Source organism: Dermacentor variabilis, chromosome 6, assembly GCF_050947875.1.
Source record: "Dermacentor variabilis isolate Ectoservices chromosome 6, ASM5094787v1, whole genome shotgun sequence".
In the NCBI taxonomy this organism is placed as follows: domain Eukaryota; kingdom Metazoa; phylum Arthropoda; class Arachnida; order Ixodida; family Ixodidae; genus Dermacentor; species Dermacentor variabilis.
In genome coordinates, this window is record NC_134573.1 from 7,541,586 (window position 1) to 7,568,962 (window position 27,377).

Here is a 27,377-nt window from a genome sequence, read left to right on the forward strand (position 1 = left end):
TGTCGTCACCAGTGGGCATGGAAACAGAAGCAGGATGACAGTCTCGTAACGTATCTTCCTATTTGTGCAGGTTGGTCATTTTTCTATGCTGCCTGCTAAATGTTTCAGGTCTGAAGACCGCTTTACAATTGTGCTTCCATGCTCAGAAGCAGTGTGTGGTTCTTTTTGCAAATTACTCTTGTTGTTGAGTGGCGACATAGAGCAAAACCCTGGTCCCGATGATAACGTTATGGCCGAATTGCTTAAAACTGTAAAAGAAACAAACGCGCATTGTATTCACATTGGAACAAACCAATCCAGTATGTCACAGGCAGTAGAAGAGCTTAAACTTTCACAGCAGTCCATCACATTAGCATCACTGATATTAATGAATGCCTACAGGCTCTAGAATGTCAGATTATTGGCTTTGAGACGTTGCAGCAAGAAATGAGTGACATGTGTCAAAATATAAAACGCGTGCAGCGAGAAACCGCAACGCTTCGTGGGCGACTTGACAATGCTGAAGACAGGTCACGACGAGAAAATCTTATATTCTTCAGGATACCCGATGGCCCGTCTGAGAATGCACGTCAGTGCGAAGAAACAATTATCTCCATCGCCTCGGACAAGTTGGATATACGTTTACCACTTGATAGTATTGAGCGTTCCCATAGAATCGAGAAATTTGCCAGCAGCAAAAATAGGCCTCTAGTAGTGAAGTTTATCACATTCAAGACAAAAGAGCTGGTGTTTTCCAAACGGTCGTCTTTTGCGGGAACAGGTATCAGCGTAAGCGAAGACTTTTGTGGAGCCACACGTCACGCCCGGAAGAAACTTTTGGAATTCGGTAGAGGCTTGAACACTAAGCTACAAAAGACTATTTTCAGAAGGAAAGTGTTACATGTTCAATGCCGACGAAAATTCTGTTATTGAAGTGAATACTGGCAGACAAACGAGCAATGCTGTGACCATGTCCCGAGGAGCAACCTGTTCTGGACATGTCTATGCGGGAAATAAATAGGCCCACGCGAGGGGTGGAGGCCCATCGTCAACAGCATCCGTAATCTTTACTAATATTCGGAGCGTTTTTCCTAAAAGAGATAGTTTGAACAGTTTAATTAACGATACTGGAGCTGATGTACTAACGGAAACCTGGCTCTCTGACAAAATAGAGACAGGCGAGCTCTTTCAGTGCAACAAGAAATTTACTGTATATCGGCTAGACCACGCCGATAGAATAGGCGGTGGTGTTTTAATTCCTATTAACTCTAGTTTTGAATCATTCCTTTTGAGTGTAACTACTAATTTGGAATTACTCTGGTGCTGCCTATCTATTGGTTTCAAAAAAATAATCATAGGGGTCTGTTATTGTCCCCCTAATCCCAATTGTAATGTTGCAGAAAAAATTCATGACACCCTAAGCGAAATACCCGTTTGATTTCCTGGTTCACCTATGTTTCTTTTAGGAGACTTCAATTTCCCAACTATTCACTGGTCGCATTCCTGCCCCTTTTCTAATCCGACATCTGCAGAGGCTACAGGATTTCTTAACGTTTGCGTAGATTTTTAACCTTGCACAGCTCGTTATCAAACCAACACGTGTCACATCTACTAAAAGTTCATTGCTTGACTTGATTCTGACCACTCGTGCTGATAAGGTTTCACCAGTGACCCAGGTGCCTGGCCTAAGCGACCATGACATCTTGCACTTTAACATTTCTATCCCACCTACAAAAGTAAAGAAACGCACCAAATATATTAGGGACTACAAAAAGGCTAACTTTAACGCTATAAACTCTGAGCTATCAGCCTTTCTTGACTACTTCCTTATGACACATGTAGACTTATCAGCTCAAGAAATGTGGTTGTCTTTTAAAACTACAGTAATGCATCTTATCTACAAATATATTCCACTTAGAATAATTTATCAATCTTCTAACGCCCCTTGGTGCAATAACCATCTGAAAAGATTATCCAAGAAAAAATGCAGACTTTTTCGTTCCACCAAAAGGTCATTAAACACTGATCGATGATTACCATATACATCCGCTGCGAAAGCCTATACAAGCGCTTTAAACATGTCCAAATTTAACTTCTTTACCTCAACCCTACCGTCTCTGATAAAAACTAACCCAAAACGGTTTTGGAACGTTATGAAATGTACCAAAGATAGCGTTATAAGTCTCGTAAACGATTCAGGCGATCAAGTTCCGAATCATCTTTGCGCTTCTGTACTAAACAACACGTTTACCCAATCATTCTGCACAGAAAAGTTAAGTGACTATCCCCCTTTTACATCCGTTAACTTTCCGGCGATAGATCCCATTACCCTAGACCCAGCAGGTATCCGAGCCAGAATTTTCAAGATACAGCGGTCATCATCATGTGGTATTGACGGTATTAATTCTAAGTTTCTCCAAAATACTGCAGAATACAGCTCCATCACACTTACCTTTATTTTTACCAAATCACCTAACGCATACCTGCCAACGTGGCGAGATAAAAATTGGGAGACCTTTTATAGGCGCCAAAGGGGGGGGGGGGGGTGCATTTGATGTTTGAACTTCCGGTGGCACCGGGGGGGGGGGGGGGGGGGGGGGGAGGAGGTCTGTTTTTCGGTCAAACTTTCAGGCAATCTGAAAGCATATTTAGCGCCAGCAAACAAGAACGGAAGGGAGAAGACACCACAATGCGCTAACTTCAACAACTTCATTTTCAGGAAATACACCTTTATAACCCATGCACAGTGGCGCCACCTTATCCAAATCTTACTCATCCAAAAAAGCCGTCTCTTTATCTAACAAGTCGACTGAAGGGGCACTAACACATGCATAGAGTTTCTCACTACATTACCTAGAGGGAAATCTGGCGCTGCTGCGCTGTGGTATGCATGGGAATGCCGGTATATTGTGGATTCGGATTGGCATCGTTCTCGTAGAGACAGGACACCTTGAAGACGCGCTTGGCAAGTACCGTTCCGTCTGTCACAATTATTCATTTTCTACTATAACGGCACGTGAAAAGCTGTTTTAGCTTTATTATTACGCGAAAACATGTTTTGTTTAACTATGAGAACTTGTTATAGCGTGTACGATTATATGTTATGTAAAAAGTATCAGCGGGCTGCTAAAGTTGGAGGACAGACGACAAGGTTCGCGCTCGCTTTGAAACAGTTGGTCGTCTGTTCTTGCTTTCCTTTGCTTGGTCATGCATCGTGGGTGAGTAAAGATGTAATATGCGTGAATGGAAACATTTTATGAAGATTTTACTTTGAGAACGCGTTATTTGCGTAGCCATATCCACGTTTCAGACGAAGCCTCTTACAACACCAGCCAACACAAGCCTCGCAGACACATATACCGTCATTCCTATGACGGCACGGTGCCCCCTTAAGAAACTCCCATAGACGTTGGCGCCAGATTTCCCTCTAGGTGTTATAGTGAGAAACTCTATGAACACACGTGTCACTATTCCGCCAGATAGCCTGAGCGTCAATAATCTCTCGCACATCTTTATCTTTGTGCTTCGCAAGAACCCGGCAGGATCCATACACCGGCGCACAGCTGCATTCCTGACAGTGGGTCGACAAATGACCGTATTGCTTATTTTTCACATTTTGGCAATGTTCCCGTAATCGGTCATTAAGACATCTCCCTGTCTGTCTGATGCATTTTTTCCCACAGGACAGCGGAAGCTCATACACAACAGCTTCTACGCATCCCACTGGCGCTTTTCGATGATTCGTAGAACATCCGGCAGCTGGCTTACGGTACGGGTCCGTCAATCGACATATTTTTGCCAGCTTTTCTGGTGTGGAAAAGACCACTTTTGTGTCCACCCGGCTAGCCATTTTCTTAAGTTTATGTGCCGTTCTATGCAGGTAGGGCACTACCGCTACCTTCCTTCTACGTTCCGTCCCTTGATTTGCTGTGTCCCGAGTTGTGCTATCTGGCCTGCACTTTTTTAGCAGCCCCTCGACGACCGAAACTTGCACTGATTCCGGAAACCCTGCTGCTGATAACCTTCCCGATTGATCCATAAGACTCGTATAGATCTTATGGTGGCAAGACTTCTTTAGAGCATTTCCAAAGCATAAGCTGGCAATGCTCCTCTTGACGAGCTTCGAGTGGGCTGACCGATACGATAACAGGGGCTTATTAGCTCTAGGTTTATATTCCCAGCACGTGTGCCGTTCCATGAACTTGAGCTGAATATCTAGGATACGCAGCACGTTATTGGTGGGCTCTTCAATCGTGAGAGTAAGTGGGCTAAGGCCTACAGAAAAAACTTCGTAAAGCTTGCCTACTGTAAAACGTGCGTCTGGTTCAAAAAGAACGAGATAGTCGTCAACGTATCTGACAACTTTAACCACCCTGTGCTCCGACAAGGTACGGGACAGGTTCCTGTTATGGTGAGCTAGAAAAATGTCACTTAGTATGGGCGCCAAACATGAACCGATGCAAACCCCTTGCTTTTGAATGAATATGTCGTCATTCCATGCTGCATATGTAGAGTGAAGGCAGCAACTAAGCATATCCTCCTCAGACCCGAGAAGAAAGTTCAGTTAGAAAGTATTTATTTCATATATGATGTTTCCAGTTGTAACCCCCAGAACACAAATTAAGAGCAATTTCAGTCATAGCGATCTCGAGCTGTGTGATAATGCATGTCCCCCTACAGGGACATCTGGGTCTCTATATATATATATTGCCTGCGCATTGGGACACCCCTCAGAGGAGGAAGAAACTGCAAAACTTTATTGATATTTAGAAATGAGCAGTAAAATGCAACTGTGAAGTCAGGCGCGAAAATTGTAGAAGCAATTTCTCCCAACTTCAATGCAGAGGTAGACGTTGCACTGGGCGCATCGGTGGCGTTTTTTCATCCTGCAACCTGCGTTGCGGCATCTTTGTCCGCCTGCGAGATCATCTTTGAGTGGTAGGTGAAGAGCCCCTTGTTTTCGGAATGTTTGCGAGGGAAGAGCATTTGGTCGCTTTCTGGGTTGGATGTCCATTTCGTCTTCATCCGAATGTACTTGTTCCATGTTTCCACAAATCAGCGCCTCCGCAACATACATCTTCAAATCAAGGTAGTCCAAGATATTCTTCCTCGGCAGCCCCATGGCATTTTTGTCCACTCTGTACTGAAGCCACCCGTTGACGCAAGCAAGGTCTTACATGTGCAAAATGGTACGAAGCGTCCACCAATTAGTTCGGCTTCTCTGCGCGTACAGAGCTAGCATTCTGTCAGCTAGGTCGACTCCTCCCATTTTGTCATTGTAATTTTTGATAAACAAGAATACTGACTTATATTTTAGCTTCCGGATGTGTACTGAAAGGATCTTAGTACACGAAACCAATCAAGAACTGTCAGCACTGAGACCCAGCGTCCCTCTACAGGGACATTTCATTAAGTGCGAAGCGCGGGACAGAAAACAATGTATTTTCACAAGGAACACCACTTAAAATGTTCTCTCAACCATAACAATTCTAAAAACATAGCATAAGGCTTCCATAAGGTGTGTTATCAATGATCGAAATGTTCTTAAGTCGCCGTTGTGAGTAAAACGTGCTCGTGCAGATTGCAGCCATGTTGTCTTCTCGACGAAGCAAACAAACTCTCCCCACTCTTCACAGATGGCGCTACAATGCTTGTCCTCTGACAGGGACACCAGTTCTCTGTTCTATAAAAGCTCAGTCTTAAGTCAGAACCTGAGAACCAATGTCCCCGTACAGCGACGTGGGGTCTGAAGAGGATATCTAAAAAGCCCTGAATGGACAAACCGGCTGAATTTTGGAACGAAACCGCGCCATAAGCGTCTATGCACTCTTCTACACAAGTTATTCGTTTCTTTTGAGGCAAGGAGTAGTACAAGTCCTTTATGTCAAAGGAGCAAGCTGATAAGCTTTTGTCAGAATTTTCTTTCAGGAAATCTATGATTTCTGCAGAGCTCCTAACCAAAAATGGGTCGTCAATATTAAGAATTCGGAGCTTATCTTGCAAGAAAAGAGCGAACTTTTTCTGCCATGACCCTGTTTCTGAAACTATTACCCTTAATGGGTAGTCGGGTTTGTGCGTCTTCGCACTAAACAAAATTTTTTTGAAGGCACCCAGACTTCGCGTTGTCAATTTCACGGACCAACTGACTAAGGTCTGCCTTCTTACAAAGCCACCTTCCTTCTAGCTTGATTTTTCTGAGAGATACATTACTACACTGGTGGAACACAGACGTAATCGCAGAGCAAGCTTTCATATTAAAATCACCTTCCTTGAGGACAACAAAGCCACCTTCCTTGTCCGCTGGCAAAACAAAAAGCAAGGGTTTTGCATCGGTTCATGTTTGGCGCCCATACTAAGTGACATTTTTCTAGCTCACCATAACAGGAACCTGCCCCATACCTTGTCGGAGCACAGGGTGGTTAAAGTTGTCAGATACGTTGACGACTATCTCGTTCTTTTTGAACCAGACGCACGTTTTACAATAGGCAAGCTTTACGAAGTTTTTTCTGCAGGCCTTAGCCCACTTACTCTCACAATTGAAGAGCCCACCAATAACGTGCTGCGTTTCCTAGATAGTCAGCTCGAGTTCATGGAACGGCACACGTGCTGGGAATATAAACCTAGAGCTAATAAGCCCCTGTTATCGTATCGGTCAGCCCACTCGAAGCTCGTCAAGAGGAGCATTGCCAGCTTATGCTTTGGAAATGCTCTAAAGAAGTCTTGCCACCATAAGATCTATACGAGTCTTATGGATCAATCGGGAAGGTTATCAGCAGCAGGGTTTCCGGAATCAGTGCAAGTTTCGGTCGTCGAGGGGCTGCTAAAAAAGTGCAGGCCAGATAGCCCAACTCGGGACACGGTAAATCAAGGGACGGAATGTAGAAGGAAGGTAGCGGTAGTGCCCTACCTGCATAGAACGGCACATAAACTTAAGAAAATGGCTAGTTGGGTGGACACAAAAGTGGTCTTTTCCAAACCAGAAAAGCTGACAAAAATATGTCGATTGACGGACCCGTACCGTAAGCCAGCTGCTTTTCGATGCTCTACGAATCATCGAAAAGCGCCAGTGGGATGCGTAGAAGCTGTTGTATATGAGCTTCCGCTGTCCTGTGGGAAAAAATGCATCAGACAGACAGGGAGATGTCTTAATGACCGATTACGGGAACATTTCCAAAATGTGAAAAATAAGCAATACGGCCATTTGTCGACCCACTGTCAGGAATGCGGCTGTGCGACGGTGTATGGATCCTGCCGGGTTTTTGCAAAGCACAAAGATAAAGATGTGCGAGAGATTATTGAGGCTAAGGCTATCTGGCGGAATAGTGACATGTGTGTTATTGCCCCTTCAGTCGACTTGTTAGATAAAGAGACGGCTTTTTTGGATGAGTAAGATTTGGATAAGGTGGCGCCACTGTGCATGGGTTATAAAGGTGTATTTCCTGAAAATGAAGTTGTTGAAGTTAGCGCATTGTGGTGTCTTCTCCCTTCCGTCCTTGTTTGCTGGTGCTAAATATGCTTTCAGTTTACCAACACGCCCAACAAATGGCAATTTCAGGCAATGTTCGACGAGTCCTTTTGCAAGACCTTGCAGTAGTAGACCTTGATCACTTCAAAAATTTGTCGGAGTAGCTTTGCTCAAAACATGGTCCAGACTGAGCCCTTCACTAGCAGCAGGTGTTGGAGGGTTCTATGGCACATTGATGAGCGGAACTCAGTCCTAGTTTATTGCGCCGTGCTAAAAATACTCTCACGCACTGCGTAGCTAAGCGGTATCACAATTTAATCCAGCATCACCTTAGCAACTCGGTGAAACATGCTTTTCATTTTTCCTCAGTGTTTTTCATTTTTTCAACCATAAACCACTGCACATCCCACTTTTCTTCATTCAGAATGTCCTCTGGAAGGCTGTACGCCTGTAGAGTGGCAAACTCAGTTTCGAGAGCATCTAAAGCGTCTTCAGGAAATTCATTGGAATCTCGGGGCAGTAGCTGAGGGAAACTATGAATAAGAAACGAAGACTCGAAAACGATGCTTGTGACATAAGTTTCAAGTTGGCAACCTCCACATTCTTCAGAGTTGCGTCCACATCCATAATGCTTCGCCTCGTCGCATTTCGGAAACATTTTCCGTAGAAGAGGCCCTACGTGGTAGCTGACACTAAGGAGTAGGTTGCGTTCGGCAAGGAATCCTGTAAACAGACACTCCACACGTATGACACTGTCGTCGCAGTTGTTCCGGAGAAAGTTCACTATGCTGTGTTGCTGCTCAGCGGTGCAAACATAGCTTTGATGCTTCGCCGTAGAAACATGCAGTTTGAAGTCGCCTTTGCTACTGTGAGGCACGCTGATGTCGCATTTACACGTTGCACAAAATGCAAAATGTTCTCCTTGATGTCACAAAGCACGGAAATTCAGAAGTGTAAGATCGCAAAAACGTCTGGAAATATCTTTTCTTGGGCTTTGATAGCGCCATGGCATCAAGCACACGAGGTTTTTAACTTTACATGGTGCACTGCACACACGGCCTAGCCAACACTAATCATACACACAAATAGCAGTAACAATGCACCATGAAGGAACGCATGCATGAAATGCAAGAGCCAGGTTGGCTCTGGCTTTGGTCGGCTTACTAGGCACCGTAGTCGGCTGCTTAGTCGATGATATCGATCACGACCTACTGAACTCCAGACCTGCACAGATCTCCTTCGTCCAGCACGCCTGGCCTAGTTCGCCCCTTTTGCCGCTAGGGAAAGAACATACGAGCAAACTGGCGCTAGTTATAACCTGTTTGCTGTCGTTTGCTTCTGCGATCTGTTCAGCGCTTGTCTTGCCATTTCGGCAGACACAAAGCGCTTGTATTGGCGGTAAATTAATAAATTCACAAATATACAAAAGAAAACATATTTGCGAATGCTTTGCGTTTGAATAGTGAAACTAGAAGAGGATGAGTGGTGCAAGATATGTAAACAACGAGCATAGGTGGCCGCTGCAATGTTAGATCGACGGCATAAATTTCCCTTTCCTAGCCTCCTTAAGAGACTGGAAAAATTGTTTAAGAAGATTCATAGGATAATCTAGCTTTTTTTAGTTGATTACAGACAGCCTAATATCGTAGATGACATTAGGATTTACTGCTGTGTGCCGTAGTGAAAGGAAGATGATCTGGTAAAAGTATAGTAAAAGTATTCACGAGTAAGTCCTCCGCCCGATATGTGCAATAGGCTCATCGGTTCTGTTTCAAGGGAAGGTGAGCATATCTTGTTTTTAATATTGTCGGATGTCTAGCTCTGTAGAAAGCTTGCAAAAAATTAAGCGATCCCAGTGCTTTAAAACGTGCTGCACTGCAGGCCTTAAAAATCATGTCACGGAACTCTTTTCAAACTGTAAAGCTAGCTTTTCTGCGTGGTACGGCGGCAGCATCACGGTGGTGCTTAAGGTACGTACGCAGTGAAGCTGTGTGCGTAATTCACTTTTTGAACTCGCGACGCATTCACGGACAACTTTTAAGAGTTCAAATGAGTGGTAATCGTTCTGTCGTCGAACGTTACGTGGCTTCAAGTTTCTAAAGAGCGCAGACGCGAATTTTACAACGTGTACAATGAAACTGTTGTGTACGTTGCGAACTCTATACACAATGTGATTTATAATAATCTGCTTGAAAAAGGCAATGGGAACGCGGCTATTTAACGCTATATTAGAGAGCAGCGGACTACACGCTCCGACATTTTTTAGGTTCGGGTAGTCAACTTTTGGAGCCAAGTGACCAATCAAAGCCTTGTGACATCACTGTCACTGTGTTAGCAAAAATCATCAACTAGAGAAGCAGTTCGTCACAACACAACAGCTGCCGTACTAATTACAACGCCGCACAGCCACCCACCGTGTTGCAGACGGATGGATGGAAGGATGAATGTTATGAGCGTCCCCTTTGGAACGGGGCGGTGGGTTGCGCCACCAAGCTCTTGCTACTATGCTGCCTAATATCCTACCTAGGTTAACCAATGAAAAAAGAAAAGAAAAAAAAAACACTATGAACCACCACGTCCAAATTTTCTGATCCCCTATTGTGAACTGTGTTTTTGTACGTCTCCGTCTTTTGTCGTTTCCCTACTTTTCTTCCATCAATCCTCCAATCGCCTCTTACTAATGTCTATTGCGGACCTGTTTGCTTTACCCCTGCTCCCGCTTAACCCAAGGGCTTCAAGGAGGCCAGTGGTGCTTAAATCGACCGCTGGATAGACGTCTTCACATTCTAATAAAATATGCTCCGTCGTTTCCCTAGCTTTACCGCAGCAAGCACATGCTTCTTCTTCCTTCTTATATCTCGCTTTATAGGTGCGTGTTCTAAGGCATCCCGATCTCGCTTCGAAAAGTAATGAGCTTCCCTTTGAGTTATCATAAATGGTTTCTTTCCTGATTTCGTTTTTTCCCCTTAAGTAGTTACTCATGGCAGGTTTCTTTTCCATTGCCGCCACCCATGAGATTAATTCAGCCTCTCTGACCTTCCGCTTGACCTTCTTTGTTGCTGTGTTGCCCACCCCACAGGCCGCATACTTGCTGGTAAGCTTCCTAGTTCTTTTCCTCCACTGTGAATCAATGTTTTGCCTGTACAGATACCTGAACACTCTCCCAGCCCATTTACTTTCTTCCATATTCCTCAGCCGTTCTTCATACTCAATTTTACTGCGAGCTTCCCTCACTTCAAAACTAGTCCAGCCCGTATCCCCCTGCACAGCTTCATTTATAGTCTTCCCGTGAGCACCCAATGCGAGGCGACCCACTGACCTTTGGTTCCCGTCGAGTCCTGATTGTACTCCTGATTTAAAGCAAACAACCTCATTTCCAAAAGTAAGTCCTGGAACCATTACCCCTTTCCACATACCTCGGAGGACCTCATACCTATTGTATCCCCATAGCGCTCTGTGCTTCATTATGGCTGCATTTCTCTTCCCCTTGACTGTTATGGTTTTTTCCTGTGTTTCCATATATCCATTGCCTTCGTTTATCCATATACCAAGGTATTTATATTCTGTTACCCGAGGTATTTCTTGGCCCTGTATCTCCACTGTCTGTTCACTGTTTTCATTGAATACCACAACACCTGATTTTCTAACACTAAATTTCAAACCTAAATTGTTGCCTTCCTGTACACAGATATTAGCCAGACGTTGCAAATCACTTTGCTTGTTAGCGAGCAACACAATGTCGTCCGCATAAAATAAACCTGGGGGTTGCTGCTCTATTACTGTACCTGCCTGTTTGTATGAGAGATTAAACCCGATATTACTTCCTTCTAGCGCCCTCTCCATCCTCACCATGTACATCATAAACAGCAGCGGGGATAAAGGGCACCCCTGCCTCAGTCCCTTGTTGATTTGAACTTTCTCCGTGCTTCTCATCCCTTCCCATTCAACGCAAACGGTATTTTCTAGGTAAATCTCTCTCAAAAGCTGTAGACAATCGTTACCTAAGCCTTCCCCTTCCACAATATCCCACAATACCGTATGTTGCGGTCTACGTTGTCGTATGCTCCTTTAATGTCCAAAAAGGCCACATACAACGGCCTGCCTTCTGCTTTTGATATTTCGATACACTGAGTAAGAACAAACAAGTTATCATCCAAACGCCTACCTATTCTAAAGCCATTCTGAAGCTCTCCCAAAATGCCATCATTCTCTGCCCATGCTTGAAGCTTTAATTTGATTGCCTGCATTGCTAGCCTGTATATTACCGATGTAATGGTCAACGGTCTATACGAGTGAATGCAGTCTTTATCCCCCTTACTTTAAATAAATTAAATTCATTCTACTTTGTCGCCAACTGTCTGGTATTCGTCTATCTTTTAAAGTTTTTTCCACTGCTTTCACCAGAGCTTCCCTACTTTTTGGTCCCAGTTCATTTATCAGCCTAACGGGAACCTCGTCTAGCCCTGTGGCTGTGCGCTTAGGAATTTTCTCTTCCGCTTTCTTCCAGTTTAAATTTGGCAGCACCAGCTCATTTTCCACTTGGGTCTCTTTCATGCTCTTTTTTTCATCAAGTACAACCTCGACATTGCCTTGGAAGGATTCGGCTGTTGCGTTTCGGATGTAATTTATTGCCGCTTCTCCTTCCAGTCTGTTTTCATCTTCGTCTAGGATATGTTGTTGTATTGTTGTTGACTTCCTGCCTAATAATTTTATGTGATTCCAAAATATCCTAGGTGCGGCCTATTTTTTCTCACGTACTTCTGACAACCAACGTTCACTTTCACCTTTTAATTTTGCTTGCACCAGTATTTGAACCATAGACTTTTTCTCCCGGTATATATCCCACTTACTGGTTACTTCATCCTGTGGCAACTGCGCCTTCTTTGCCTGCCTGTGCTCTCGAGATGCCTTCTGTCGTTCGGCGATCGCTTCTCGTATCTCCTTGTTCCACCAGCTTTTCGGTTTCTTTTTTCCTTTCCAACGAACATGTTGTTTCTCTTTCCGTATTTCTGTCATTATTACACTTAGAAGCTCACCATATTCCCACTCCTTACTTGGCCACTTGCCAAGTTCTTCAACTCTAGTGACTATATTTGCTATTTGTTCAGCGTTCAAATTTGGACTGGCCATTGTGCTTTTCTTGCTCTCCTACCCAACTACATATCCCATTTTCAAAATGATGCGTTTATGGTCACTCCCTATGCTGCTAAACCCTTCCTCATCGATGACCATTTCTCTCAACTTATCATGAATTCCTTCTGTCATCAGACAGTAATCAATGGTCGATTGCCGGTTTCCCACTTCCCACGTGATCTGTCCTTCACACTTAGGCCCTGTATTCCCGATCACTAGGTTATGTTGCTCGCAAAGGTCTAGCATTGACTTCCCGTTATTGTCGGTATAGCCATCTAAATCGTGTATGTGGGCATTCATGTCACCTAATAGGACAATCTCAGCACCATTCCCAAAACCCTTAATATCAGCGCTTATCTATTCCACTAACTCTTTATTCTTCTCTGTGTGATTTTTTCCGGTCCACAAATACGTAACTCCCAGCCAAGTTTCTTTCCCACTCATTGTACCTGATAACCAAAGATGCTCTTGACATTGTGAATTTACTCTTTTCCATTTGGCTCCCTGATGGATGAGCATTCCGACTCCCCCTCCCTTTCTTTCCGACTTAGTTCTGTTGCACCCTTCCCATACATAATTCTCAATAACTGGCGGCTCTTCTGAGTCTCTAAGGTGCGTTTCTGTAACCGCATACACCCCTATTTGTTCTCTATGTAACTGCTCCTCAATCTCTGCCCACTTTTCCTTTCCTCTGCCGCCCTGCATGTTTATGTAGCCTATTGCATGGCGAGCTCTTGTTCTTGATTTCCTCCTTTTTCTGTTATCGACGGCGATCCTCTTCTGATGTTCCCCTAGGGGACCTTCTTCATTACTACCTACTCTGACCTCCTGAGCGCCCGCGGGTCGCCTAAAAAAGCAACAGCGCGACCCCCAAGTCGCCAGCCCACTTCTTGTGCTAGCCTGTAATTGAAGTGGATCCCATCTCGTTTAAAACCACCACAACTTCTTACTTCCCTGTTTACGTCGACAACCTCGAAGCCCTTCTCTCGGCTCATTTTCCATATTGCCTCATTGGCAGCCATTACGGATCTTTGTACATGACTGTCACGCACAGGCACCTCCGGCACCGTGCATACCACGATCTGCACTTGAGGGGATAGCTCGCGCAAGTCGTCCACCCCCTTCGCCAAGCGCTGGGCTAGTCCTGGCCCTTTCCTGTTTAGGACGTCACTTAGCCCACCTGCTACTACGACAAGGTTGCGCACGTGGGCATTTTCCGTGAGCTTTTCTCTTGCTCGCTCCATGACAGAACTCAGTGTCTGCCCTGGAAATGTGCCTACTGCCCTTCTTTTGTCGCCTTTCACCCTCTCCACAATTGCTTTTGAGCACCCAGCCATGTTTGAGTCGCCAGCGATAATAACCCTTTCACTCTTTCACAGGGAAGCAGAGAGAGCCCTGCTTCCCTGTGTCCTTTTCCGCGTGATTCTGACTCGACAAAGGGTATTGTCCCCTGGGCTCCTGCTTTTTCCGCATGGCCTCAAGGTAGGTGCCGCTCTTTCCAGCTTCCTGTGGCTGCAGCGTCGCCTCACTCGGGGCGTGTTGCGCTGCTTCACTATAGCTACGCCGATTCACCGGCGGCGAGCTTGCGACCGCTTGCTTTGGCTCCCTGCCTCCCACTTCGCCTGTAGGGTCTACCCTACTTTCTGAGTCTTTGCCACCGCTTTGGTGTCCTGACCCAACATTCTCCGCTGCCCGCGTCTCAAGTGCGTCGAGCCGTTTTTTCAGTTCGGCGCTCCTTTCTTTCTCTTCCTCAAGCTCGGCCACAGTCCTTACTAACTGCGCGGCCTGGGCCGCCTCCACCTTGACGAAATTTTCAACTTTCGCCTGCAGTGCTACCCGCTTCTCCTGCTCCTCCCTCAGGTTTGCCTTATGCTCTTCGAACTTAGCCGCCCAATTTCCTTCCAGTTTTTGGACGGCTTCCCTGACGCCCTCGCACGACCTGCACATGAAACTAGACCCCTCCGCATCTGCTAAATTCTGGAATTCAGTCTCGTCGAGGAAGCACCATCGCAGGCACTCGTCGCACTGCACTTGCTCCCCATCCCCTGCGACCTTCACGTTCTTCGATTTCATCGCTAGGCCTACGTCCCTAGGCCCAACGAGCAAGTTCGCCAAATCACTCACGCAAAGCCGACCACTATCCTAAACAAAAATAAAGAATTATCACTCCCTACTCCATGTAAGAATCCGAAGAGCTAGCTGAAAGAATTAAATAAGCCTATCAAATAGGTCCCTCCTACCACTTAGGCCTAACGGGGCAGCCGCCAGACCTAGACAAAGCCGGTACGTTTACTCACGCGTTTACTACTCCTACCAAGAATTCAAAATTTGCGCCCCTACTGCATGCAAAAGAAAACACTTCAAAACACTAGCTAATAAAGATAAAAGAGTACTTAGCTACGAATGAAGTCGCTGAAGCCTCGTGCAGAGGACCGCTCTTGACCGCTCGCTCTTCGAGCATAAAATTGCGCTTACTACTGACGAACAGGTTATAAAAGCGCCACTTACGGCCGTCGGTTGAACGAAAGTGGGCACACGCTGCTCCCATAGAAGCCGGATATCTGTGCAGGTCTGGAGTTCCAGTAGGTCGCGATACCGATGGCGCTAGTGCATGGATGGATGGATGGATGGATGACGGCTATACCCTTTGTAACGGGCGGCGGCTGGCGCTACCTAGCCTTTTGCTCCCCCTCCTATTTTTTATGCGTTGCATATTGCAATCACTCAGTTCAGCCCTTGGGCGCGGCTGGGCAGCCACCATTGACCTTTAGCGCAACCACGTGACGTGACGTCACGACAGCCGGAGGAAAAGCTGGGCCCCAACTCGCGCGGTCGCGCGCGGCCGCAGCCACCACCTGACTCCCGCTCCTCCCGCTAGGGGCGCTGCGCTGGCGCGTGACGTCACGGAGGAAAAGCTGGGCCCCAATTCGCGCGGTCGCGCGCAGCCGCAGCCACCACCTGACTCCCGCTCCTCCCACTAGGGGCGCTGCGCCGGCGCGTGACGTCACGGAGGAAAAGCTGGGCCCCAACTGGCGCGGTCGCGCGTGGCCGCAGCCACCACCTGACCGCGCAATATGCAACGCATTCTTTTCTTAACCAAGCTAAGCCTGGCCATTTTTTTCTTTCTTTATATCCTCTTCTCCTTAAACTAGTTTTCACTCCCCTCCTCCCCCCAAAATAACTATCTAAAAAAGTATAGGAAACATTATCTCCCCGATTTATGGTATTATCTCTCCCTTGACTTCCTCCACCAATCCTCTAGCCTCCCCTTCGTTACTGCCACTCTTTTCTCGTCTATTTGCCCTCGTTCCCCGGGAAAACCCAATGCCCCTTCCATATCTGCCACTGTTCCCTCTGCCAGAGTCGGGCAAAGGTCTGTGCATCTCAGCACTATATGCTCTGTGGTCTCCATTTCGGTTCCGCAAGCTGTGCACCAAAGGTCCACGTCTTCAAATTTAGCCCTGTATGTTTTCGTTCTCAAAACCCTCGTCCTAGCTTCGAATAATAGTGAGCTGCCCCGCGAGTTATCAAATAAGAGCTCTCTCTTAATCTCCTGTTTTTGTGACCTATACATAGATGGTGCTGGCTTTCCGAGCATTCTTTCTTCCCACATTTTTCTTTCCGCCTCCTTTACCTCCTTTCCCACACTAGAACCACGTTGGACACCCTCCCTCGGCTGTAGGTATCTATCCCTCAGCTTCCTCGTTCTGAGTGTCCACTTTATGTTCAAACTTTTCATGTATAGATATTTGTACACTTTTCCTGCCCACCTTTTTTCCTCCAGTGCTGGGAGTCTCTGTTCATATTTTAGCTTACTTATCGCCTCTCTACCTTCGAATGACGTCCATCCCATGTCCCCCTGCACTCCCTCATTAGGTGGTGTTCCCGTGCGCTCCTAAGGCCAACCTGCCTACACTTCTCTGTCTTGTTTCCATGCATGCCTGAACTTCCGATTTCATGCACAGTACTGAATTTCCGAATGTGAGGCCAGGTACCATAACCCCTTTCCATACGCCCCTAACCACCTTGTACCTATTATAGTTCAATAGTGCCTTGTGTTTCATTACAGCTGAGTTCCTTTTCACTTTTTCAATCATAATTTTTTCCTGTTCTTCCAAGTACTTTTTGCTCTCGTTTAGCCATATGCCCAAATACTTGTATTTTTCAACATGATCAATCTTAGTGCTTTGTATTTCCAATGGTTCCCCCCTTTCTTCATTGTATACTATTATCCCAGACTTCTCTCTACTGAATTGCAGTCACAATTTTTCTCCCTCCTCTCCACATATGCTCATTAGTTCCTGTAGCCCTACTCGGGTGTCCGCAAGCAGTACAATATCATCTGCATACATCAGTCCGGCTAGTACTTGAGCTACCTTCTGCCCTTCCAGCATATAGCTTATGTCAGTTCCTATTGTGCTCTGTTCTAGTCTCTTTTCCATTTGGCTCATGTAAATCATAAAAAGCAGAGGCGACAATGGACAGCCCTGCCTGAGACCTCTTCTTATTTTAGCTGGCTTTGTAGTTTCCCCCTCCCATGTTATCTCTACCTCATTATCTGTATAAAATTGTTGTAGGAACCCAATCATCTTTCTATCTAGACCATATTCCCTCAACTGGCTCCATAACTTTTCTCGGTTTACATTATCATAGGCTCCTCTAATGTCTAAAAAAGCTATCCACAGCGGTTTCTGCCTGGCTGCCGCTATCTCTATGCACTGTGTTATAACAAATAAATTATCATCTAGCCTTCTGTTCCTTCTAAATCCATTCTGCAGTTCTCCCAACATCTCTTCACATTCTGCCCATTCCTCCATTCTCTTTTTCACCATCTGCATTGCTACTCTGTATATGACTGATGTGACAGTTATTGGCCTGTAGGATTTAATGTTGTCCTTGCTTCCCTTACCTTTGTAAACTAATATCATTCTGCTTGATTTACAGTCCTGTGGAACATCTCCCCCTACTACTATTTGTTCAATAAGTTGTCGTAATTTTAATTTACTTTTCTGGCTTAATATGCTTATCAATTTCACAGGTATGCCATCAGGTCCTGTCGCTGTTCCCACGGGGACCTTGTGTTCAATTCTGTCCCATTCCTTACTTGTCATCCCTCTGTACTCCTCCTCTAATTCTGTCCTGCTGTTGTCATTGTTCTCCATTTCGCTACCCACTGGCTCTGCAAATGCTGCCTCTATAGTTAAGCTAATATATTCCTGAGCTTCCTCTCCCTCTATCTTTGTGCCTTCTGGTGTGGTCAGTGAGTGCTGATCCACCTCTGTCTTCTTACTCTGTTGCCTTATATGTTCCCAAAATTTCTTAGATACATTTCTGTCTTTTTTTCGTATTTCTAACAACCACTGTGCCCCAACTTTTGCTATCTTGGCTTGAATTAATGCCAATGCTTCTCTTTTCATTGCAAGGTAATCCTCCCATTTTGTCTCCACCTCTTCTGGTGTGGCTCCCCTTTGCTTTGTTGCTCTGTGTTTTCTGCACGCATCTTTGCGTTGCTCTATGGCCTCCTTGACTTCTCGGTCCCACCAGCTTTTTGGTTTATGTCTTCCCTGCTTACTTCCTAGTTTCCCTAATCTGTCCCTTCTCTAGCTGTTGTTTAAAAATACCTATTAACTCGTCGTATGTCCATGCCCTTTGCGGTTGCTTGGATACCATGCTTTCAATGTTTTTCGCCACTTCTTGTAGCTGCCTGTCATTCAATTTGCTCATAGCTTTCCTTTCTTTAGTTTCTACCAGTGGTACTGTCCTTCCAAAGCTGATTTTGATTCGTTTGTGATCACTCCCCAGGCTTTTTGTACCTTCCTCATCAATTTCCATACATCCAAACCGTTCATACAGCTTGTGGGTCATTAGGCAGTAGTCGATTGTCGAGTGGGTGTTATTTCTTTCCCATGTTATTTTCCCGTTGCATTTAATTTCAGTATTAACTATCACAAAATCATGAGCCTCACAAAAATCTACTAACATCTGCCCTGTTGCATCTGTCGCCCCGTCAAAGTATTCCAAACGTATGATGATTATCTCCCGTTTCATAGCTAACTCCCTGATGTCCTTGGCCATACATTTGAAATGTTTTGCATTCTCCTCTTTCGACTCATCGCCCGTTTTCAGCTACACAACTCCCAGGATTGTTTCAACATTCCCTACGGTGCCCTTGAGCCACATGTGCTCACTGCAGCTCTCCCTTACCCTTTCCCAGTCCTGTCCCTTCACTAGCGCCCCAAGGCCTCCTCCTCTGCGTCCTTTCCTTTTTCTGTTGCACCCTACCCAGGTGTATCCTGGAATGAATGGTGGCCCTTCCTCATCTCTTAAATGGGTTTCGGCCACTCCATATACCTGAAAATTTTCCGTTTGTAACTGTTCTTCTATTTCGTCCCACTTAATGCGATTTCTTCCCCCCTGCATGTTGATGAATCCCACATTTACTGCCTTCTTCTTCCTCTTCCTCCTCCGTGTTCCTGTCCTGCCCCCCCTCCCCTGTCCTTTATCTTTTATGCTTTGGCAAAAAAGCCTGAGCCCTACGACCCACCCTCGTTCCTACCTGCCATCCCGCTGGTGTAGTGTAGTGAATGCTATCCGGGCCGAAAGGGGGGAAGTTTTTCCCCCCGATCATTCTGTTCACCTCCACCACATCACACCTGAGGGCTCGCCCCAACTCCCTAATAATTACATTGGCCGCCACTACCTGTTCTTCAATGAAAGGGCCCTGTCCCCTGACCTCTGGGACAGTACACAGGGCAATGTGCACCGCCTCAGAGGTCACCCTTAATTTCGCCACTCCCTCTTGAATCTGTCTGCCCAGCATTCGCCCCTTATTCTGCAGGACGTCATTCACACCAGCAGGCAAAATGACCAGGTTTCTTCCCTCTCTGTTTTTGTTCAGTTTGTTTTTGGCTCTCTCCGCCACAGCTTCGAATCGAGCCCCCGGCATGCTTTCGACCTTCACCCTGCTGTCATACTGCACTGTTCTGAGCAGTGCTGTTTGCATTCGCAATACGTTGGAGCTTCCGACCCAGACCTTTCTGTCTTCAAGCAAATCTTGCCTCCCTCCTGTCTCTGTTGGCTCGTTCTTCCCTGCCTCCTCGCCTTCTCTGCCTCCTGTCGTCTCATCCCTCTGTACCTGTGTCTCCCGCGGTCCCCACGTTAACGTGTCCGCCCCCCATTCTGTTCCTCTGGGTGATCCTCCCGCTTCCTTTTCCTTCAGTTCCTGCCGTGCCTCCCTCTCAGCTTCTCTCTCTCTCATCTCTTTCAATTGTTTTTCCAATTGCTGCCCTTTCTCTCGCTCCTCACTCCATTTCCGCTCTACAGCCTCAATTCTTGAGGCCCACTCCCTCTCGACCCTTTCCTCAAACTCAGCGCGTTTCGTTTTTTATTTCTCGAGTTACTCGTTTGTCCTCGCCATTTCACTCTTTAGCTGCTTCTCCAAATTCTCAATCACTTTACACAGCCTGCACACAAAGCCGTTCCCTTCCGCCTCCGCCATGGTTTTGAATGTCGTTTAATCCAAATAACACCATCGTTCACTCCTCTCACACTGGACGAGGTCCCCGCCTTCCTCCTTGGCTTTTCTAGCCGGCCGTCCCATGAATTCTCTTGTCCTACTGTTATTGAACAGTGTAAAAGCGACGAAAAAAATTAACTATAATAAAAACCACTGGGAATCTCTACAAGAATAAAGAGAGCTAGTAAAATAACCAAACCAATGACCAGGGGAAAAAGGAAGCTGTTATTGATGCTGACGATTACGATGTGGCTGTAGATTCCGTGGTGCCGGTTTCACAAAAAACGTTATTGCGCTAACAGAGACAACTTTTTGGGAGATATAAGACAGTCATCGTACAATCGGAAAGTTCAGTAAAAAATCGGGAGTGTCCCGGGCGAATCGGGAGGGTTGGCAGGTATGCTTAACGACAGTGCCCTAGCCATTGATAGGAAAGCCGGTAAGGTGACCCCGCTTTTTAAATCGGGAAGCCCACATCACCCTTTGAATTACAGACCCATCTCATAAACTTCGGTACCCTGCAAAATTTTTGAGCACATCATTTTCACTCACCTTGTAAACTTTCTTGAATCAAACAATTTTTTTTAGCCCTTATCAGCACGGTTTCAGAAAATCTTTTTCTTGTGAAACACAACTAATAACATTCACTAATGACTTGCATGTGTTCTTGGACTCGGGTTTTGCGATGGACTGTATCTTTTTAGACTTTCTAAAGCCTTTGATAAAGTTAATCACCAGTTACTTATCTATAAGCTAAGCCTTCTAAATATTGACCCTTTAATATTCAAATGGATTTGCAGCTTTCTTTATGATCGTACCCAATATGTAACCATCAATGACAATGACTCACCAGAGGTGCCAGTAGAATCGGGTGTACCTCAAGGCTCTGTGTTGGCGCTTTTACTCTTTCTCATTTATATTAACGACCTGCCTAATCAAATCACTAGCTATATTTTTTTGTTTGCCGATGATTGCGTAATTTACCGAAAAATAACTAATGATTCTGATATGGCTACATTACAATCAGACTTTGATAACGTTACAACCTGGTGCTCCCGCTGGCATATGAATCTTAACGCTTCAAAATGTAAATTCATGAGAATCTCACGTAGCCAAGTATCTTTTTATAACTACCATCTTAACAGCATCCCACTTGAATCAGTATCTTGTTATAAATACCTCGGATTGCACATTACAAATAATCTCTCATGGAAACGACATATCGAACACATTACATCAAAAGCTAACCGCATGCTGGGCTATATTAAACGAAATTTTTCACTCGCACTTTCTTCCCTGAAAAAGCAGTTATATGTCACCTACATTCGGCCTAATCTAGAGTATGCATCCTAAATATGGGACCCTCATCAATTAACATTAATTAACAGCTTAGAAGTTGTGCAGAATTGGTCCGTTCGTTTTATTCATAACAAATACCAGCGCAAAGCAAGCATAACTAGCATCAGACTTGCCCTCAACATATCTCTCCTTTCCGAACGCAGAAAAATCACTCTCCTTTGTTTGTTCCATAAAATATACCATTTAATTCCTACACTCAAGTCACGCTTTATCGAAATAGCCTCTTTTACTTCTGCACGCTTGGACCATCGTCATAAGGTGAACATCCCATTACACAAAACGTCTACCTATGGTAATTAATTTCTTCCAAAATCATGCCAGGAATGGAATCACCTACCGGATCCACTAGTCTATATAACTAACACAGATAACTTCCATAAGGCACTTACTAATATTATCTAGTATGCCTTGATGTGAATGTATAACGAGGCAATTCCGCCTAATCTACAAACAGTGTATTTTGTATTATGCTTTATTCTCTATCATTCTGTGCTTATTGTCTCACTCTAACTTGTCCTATATACCATGTATTTATATTTAATCTGTATTACCGAAGTTTTCCGTTTTTCTTTGTATAATAATTTTTCTTTACCGTAATAGGCTTTTTTTGTGCCACTCTCGCGTTATTTTTACATTGTACCATGCGTTGTCATCTGATTAGTATTCGCGTTTCCCTTTCTCCTTTTTTGCATATTTATCTGTATTTATTAGCCCCTCCCCTCTGTAATGCTTCATTTTAACCCCTGGGGGTACTATAAATAAATAAATAAATATAAATAAATAAATAAATAAATAAATAAATAAATAAAAGATAACTGTGCACATCACACCATGCTAAGAGGTACTACTATTTTAAACGACCAGTATACATACACTGGCGTTATAACTAGAGGTCCTCAACTGTTATTCAAGCCATCAAAGCTGTGCTCCCCCCCCCCCCCCCCCCAACCTGCATTATATTCTTTCAATTTCAGTTTCGTGTGCAGAAACAGTGGGATGCAGTCATTCAATGCCTCTGCTGCATGCAGTACAAATATAGAATGACCTCGCTGACATTTCTGAAACCAACCACAGTAAGTTCGGAAGCCTTTTGCACATGCATTTTTTTAGACTATGTAATGTTTATTTTTATTTTATGTTTGCATTAGCGGTTTTGTATTATCATATGCTATGGCTGCCTTGTAGTAACTATGTTGTCTATTGAATTTGGTTGCACAATATTTACCATGATTTCACTATACTTTTATGCCCCGGTTAACTTATAATTTTAAACGCATCACACAATTATTTCCCATAATTCGTTTCACTCTCTTGTCATTACTTTCTAGCTCACAGTATGCATTTCTTTTCCTTTTTTGCTTATGGTGATTGTATTATTGTTGTTCACATCTATCTCACTGTAGATGCCCCTTTCGGGGCCTGCAAGGTATTTATTATAAACCAATAAATAAATGCAGTATTTTTACGAGGCTGACCAGCTTGGCGCAAATGCAGCATTCCATTGATGCAGCCCAGTGACGAACATTACTCGAGACAACTTGCTTACCCCCCTACCACAAGAAACTGCAGTTACACAATTTGGAAGAGGTTGCTGAAGTCTACTTGCCTGCTTGAAGCATGTTGACGGTGCGGGTTGGGAATTGGTCTCCTTCAGGTACTCATCCCAGTCAAAGTAGCCTGCAAGTCATGGCCCTCATTTCTCTCTGTCACTTGTTGGACAGCTCAATAGACAAGTGGCAATACTGAGATGAGGGTCTCCATGCTTTCATTTATATAAGCATCTATGCTGCACAGCAAGGTTCACAAAACACAGACTTGCACACACACACAGACAAAAAGCTCAAGAGACAAACAAAAGCTTCAGCACTGCCTTTGTGTTGAGTCACATCTATCATACTACAGTACTTCATGTTCAGTCAATAACCTCTTGCACTTTCCTGGCCAACCTATTAGTGCAAAATTAGTGAAAATAGAATACTCCATCATTCCAAACTGACTCACGCATTTTTCTTCAGCGTCCCTTTAAAGGGCCCCTCACCAGGCCCCACAGAAAATTTTGGTTATATGCTGGAAGTAGTTGCATGTCCTCTAGGAAGCGTTCTGCTGAAAAAATTTTTCAAATCGGCTCATTAATAGCCAAGATAGAAATATTTCAGTGCCGCGATCCGATGATTTCAGGAAGCGAGCTCCACTGCATAGCGAGACTCTCTCCACTCACCCCATCTAGCCTCTGCAAGTGAAATTCCTTCCCTGCGTTCTCCCATACCGGACCTCAAGGATCGCATGACGCATACGTCATGGGCCCCGCCTTCATTTTTTTTTCTCCTCGCTTTTTTACGGCGAAGCGCACTTCCACTGATGACGTCGCACGCGAGGTGTTGCATTTGTCTCTTTTTGCGCAGCACATGATTTTGCGCGCTGTGCACAAGGACACCTGACCAGCGGTACAAGTCTGTGCTACACGAACACTGAGGCAGATACAAGCGGATCGCAGAGCATGATCGCACACTGGAACATGGTAGGAAATTACATAGTTTTGGTGTCCGCGCGCGCAACTGCACGACTAGGAACAAGCAGACGAAACGGAAGTACATCTCTCTTGCTGCTGTGTGAAGTAAAACAAAAACCTGCAGACATTCGGTTTGTGTGTTTTATTATTTCTCTAAGCTTTAATTTGTCTATTCAAGCAACATATTACACAATCAACAGATGTTGCCTTGAATAATTCTCGAAATCACATGCCACCACGAGCGACGTCACAGCACGAACATGTGTACTACATAGGTGCACTAGCATGTGTACGTCATTCTCCGGCTTGGAGTGCGGTGGCCAAAAGGAGAAAGGAAAACGGTGTTCGGTTTGAAATTTCAGATCTTTCTGCGGCATGCAGCAGTGTAATACTTTGCAGACAGGATCGTTATCGGGCACTGTATGCTCCCCGCTTGTCAGCTCAAAATGGCCAGACCTGGTGAGGGGCCCTTTAACAGTCGTCACTGGCACATTAGCTGCTATGTTTGAAAGGGCACCCGACACAGAGTCTGGCTATTTAACAGGTACCTGAAGGAGATCAAGCACAGCAAGATAGCAAGGCAGTAGAAGCCAGCTATGCACATTGAGTCCCCACAGCCATTCATGTCCTGTATTTACTTAAATCTAACACAAACCTTTTTTCTGAAGAAAATGGATCTGAAAATTGGCTGCGTGTTAAAATTGAATACGAAACCAAAACCACATTTGCAGTGTTGGCAAGAGCCAGGAGACATTTTCACAACACACCCATCTAGGGCGGGGCTTCTGTGACGTCACACTCAGCAACGTCACATGTCACGTGTGCGGCAGTTAATTTTTCTGTTTTCTTTTGATTGTTCTCCAAGATGGCAGTGTTCAAAGCCCTTCTGTAGAGTGCCTCGATGATGGCGGCTATTCGTCCCTGTGTCAGACACTTCGGGAACAGACAAGCATGTTTTTTTATTTTTTACTTGTGCTTACCATCAGATGAGGCGAAGCACTACCTTTTGATTACCGTATTTACTCGCACAATGATCACACTTGCATAATGATCGCACTCGCATAATGGTCGCACCCCTAAATTTTGTTGTCCAAATTCCTTTTTTTTTAAATTTCCCGTGCTATGATCGCACCCCGAACTTGCCGCAGAGATATGTCATGTGCCAAGTCTAGCTAATAATGATCGCGCTTACAATCTGTCGAGTGCTACGCGAACGACTCTTCAAGCGGTCTGCACGCACCAAACATTCTTAAGTAGATGCCGCATTTCATTTCTTCCATCACTTTCCGCACTTCCATTAAAAAAAGAAAGCTACAACCAAATTTGCCTTTATTATGTGTAGGCTTTATAATGGTTGTGGTCAACAACAACAAAAAAGGCGCCTTTCGATTCTTCTCATCCGCAATCGTGGGTACGCAACAAATCACAAGCGGCAATGATAGTAGCCACGTTTACACTTATACGTTAGAAGTGTACCATATTTATACGCCAACGCTTGTAACACAGCTAAGATAGTCGCCCACCCTTAGCTGAAACGTGCTGTATTAGGATAGCAGTGAAGACAAGTGCCGCAGTTTCCGCAGCATGCCTGCCATGTGTTTCTATGTCACTTGCAGGTAAGCGCGCCCATCTGTTTCTGTCCCCTCCAAGTGGACATGGCTATGTTATTGCTGCAAACTTGCCGATATTAAGGATATTATTCATTACTGATAAGGAAGAAACTGTTTCAATGCACGTCATGTACTCACGAGAAGAAGAAAAAAATCGCTTTCGGGGCATTCGGCTTACTCTGCTGGCCACCATTATTGTTTTGGTGTCCCGCACTACATACAGCGGCAGCCGCCTATTTGTTGACCTGTCATCATCCCGCAGCAATGTGGAATGAAAAAAAAAATTTTTTCTTTTCGCAGAAAATTTAACCCGCGTAACGATCGCACCCCTGGATTTGCAGAAATTTTTTTACCGAAAAGTGCAATCATTATGCGAGTAAATACGGTACTCTGCCATGATACACAAAAGAGGTGCCCATTCCTAGTAAGCACCTGCATGAAATCATTTGGTGTAGAACAATCACACTGCTTTATTATTATTATTATTATTATTAGTCTTATGCGCAGCTGCTAAATAGCTTTGGTCTGTATTCATGTTGTGGCATAGTAACTGCATCCTACATAAGGCTCAAATTTATTTATTCTGTACATTGCAACGGCTACTCGATGTGCATGCAACGATCGGTTCATCGTCTATGCGCAGTCGGCAGATTTCTGTTCCAATAATTGATTTTCTTGAGCTAACCCAGCTGTAACGTGAAAAAACAAAAGTTGCTTAAATGATCATGTCGTCGATCTACATATCAAGACAGAAGCATGCATTTGCTTTAGATAAGAAGTTGAAATTCCTTTTTTTCTATACCATGAAAATTATAAGTGATAAGCAAACAAATTTACACTGCTCTACGCAGTATCAATAACACTACCTGCGCCCAAATTATTTGCACCGTTCACACAAGCAGGCACGGTGAGTCAACCACAACTACAGTCGAACCCAGCTATATCGAACTCACAAAAAAACGCCTATCAGTTCGATATGAGCCTGCTAAAAAATTGGATGTCATAAAAGCACATACCATTCATAAAATCACTTTATTGATGAAACTAGCTTAATTTCACATGAAATAGCCTGTACAGTGAAACCTCGTTAAACCGTAGTAGGCCAGAGCTCGGAAAAAGTACGTACTAAACAGTAGTACTGCTTAACCGAAATAGTATGAGATCGCTCACTTACCTGTCAAAAATGGAACTCTGAGAGAGTGTGATGAAAGGGGAAAAAACATGCAGTATTTATTTACTTCGCGTAACAAACATGTTATTTCCATTTGATGCCACAGCGGCCTAGCAGCGACGACAGTGGCCTCAAACTTGCTGAAGCTGTGAGCCAGCTTTTCAGCCAGTCCCCTCTTCTCGGAAACACTCGCATGGTAGATTCCTTGTTGGCGTTGCATATTCTCCGTGCACAGGCGAGGTAGCATTGCAGAAGTGGCGGGGCGCCTTTTCATTACAGGGTGCTGTTCTCGTCGTGACGAATGCATTTATGAGGCTGACGTAACATGCAGCTTCTGCCACTGTCGGGCCTGAATCGCCCGTGCTGTCGCTATCCGTGTCGTCCTTATCACTATCGCTAGGCGACACTTCGGCAACAACAGAGGCAACGATGGTAAAAAGTCAGACCTTGGAGCCGACATCTCTTCGCAGTCGCAGCAGGGCTGCTGAACAACTTCTTCGCATTCCAAATGCCACACACCGTAGTCAACAGTAGGCCCATGTCGCGTGCCAGTGCCGACTTTTCACTTCACATTCGACAGCACGACCGATGTCTAATTTTTTTTCTATGCTAAGCAACCAGCGTCTTTTTTATCC

At 44.9% G+C, this 27,377-nt stretch overlaps 1 protein-coding gene across 8 annotated transcripts in view; it reads right to left on the bottom strand.

The window, feature by feature from the left end:
- The window catches only part of LOC142584599 (polycomb protein SCMH1-like), a 378,417-nt gene that overhangs the window by 247,198 nt on the left and 103,842 nt on the right, over window positions 1-27,377 (bottom strand). For all 8 annotated transcript variants that reach the window (XM_075694723.1, XM_075694729.1, XM_075694726.1 and 5 more), the window contains one exon: window positions 23,059-23,129. In XM_075694723.1, the coding sequence (XP_075550838.1) occupies window positions 23,059-23,129 (71 nt within the window). The remainder of the gene's footprint in view (window positions 1-23,058; window positions 23,130-27,377) is intronic.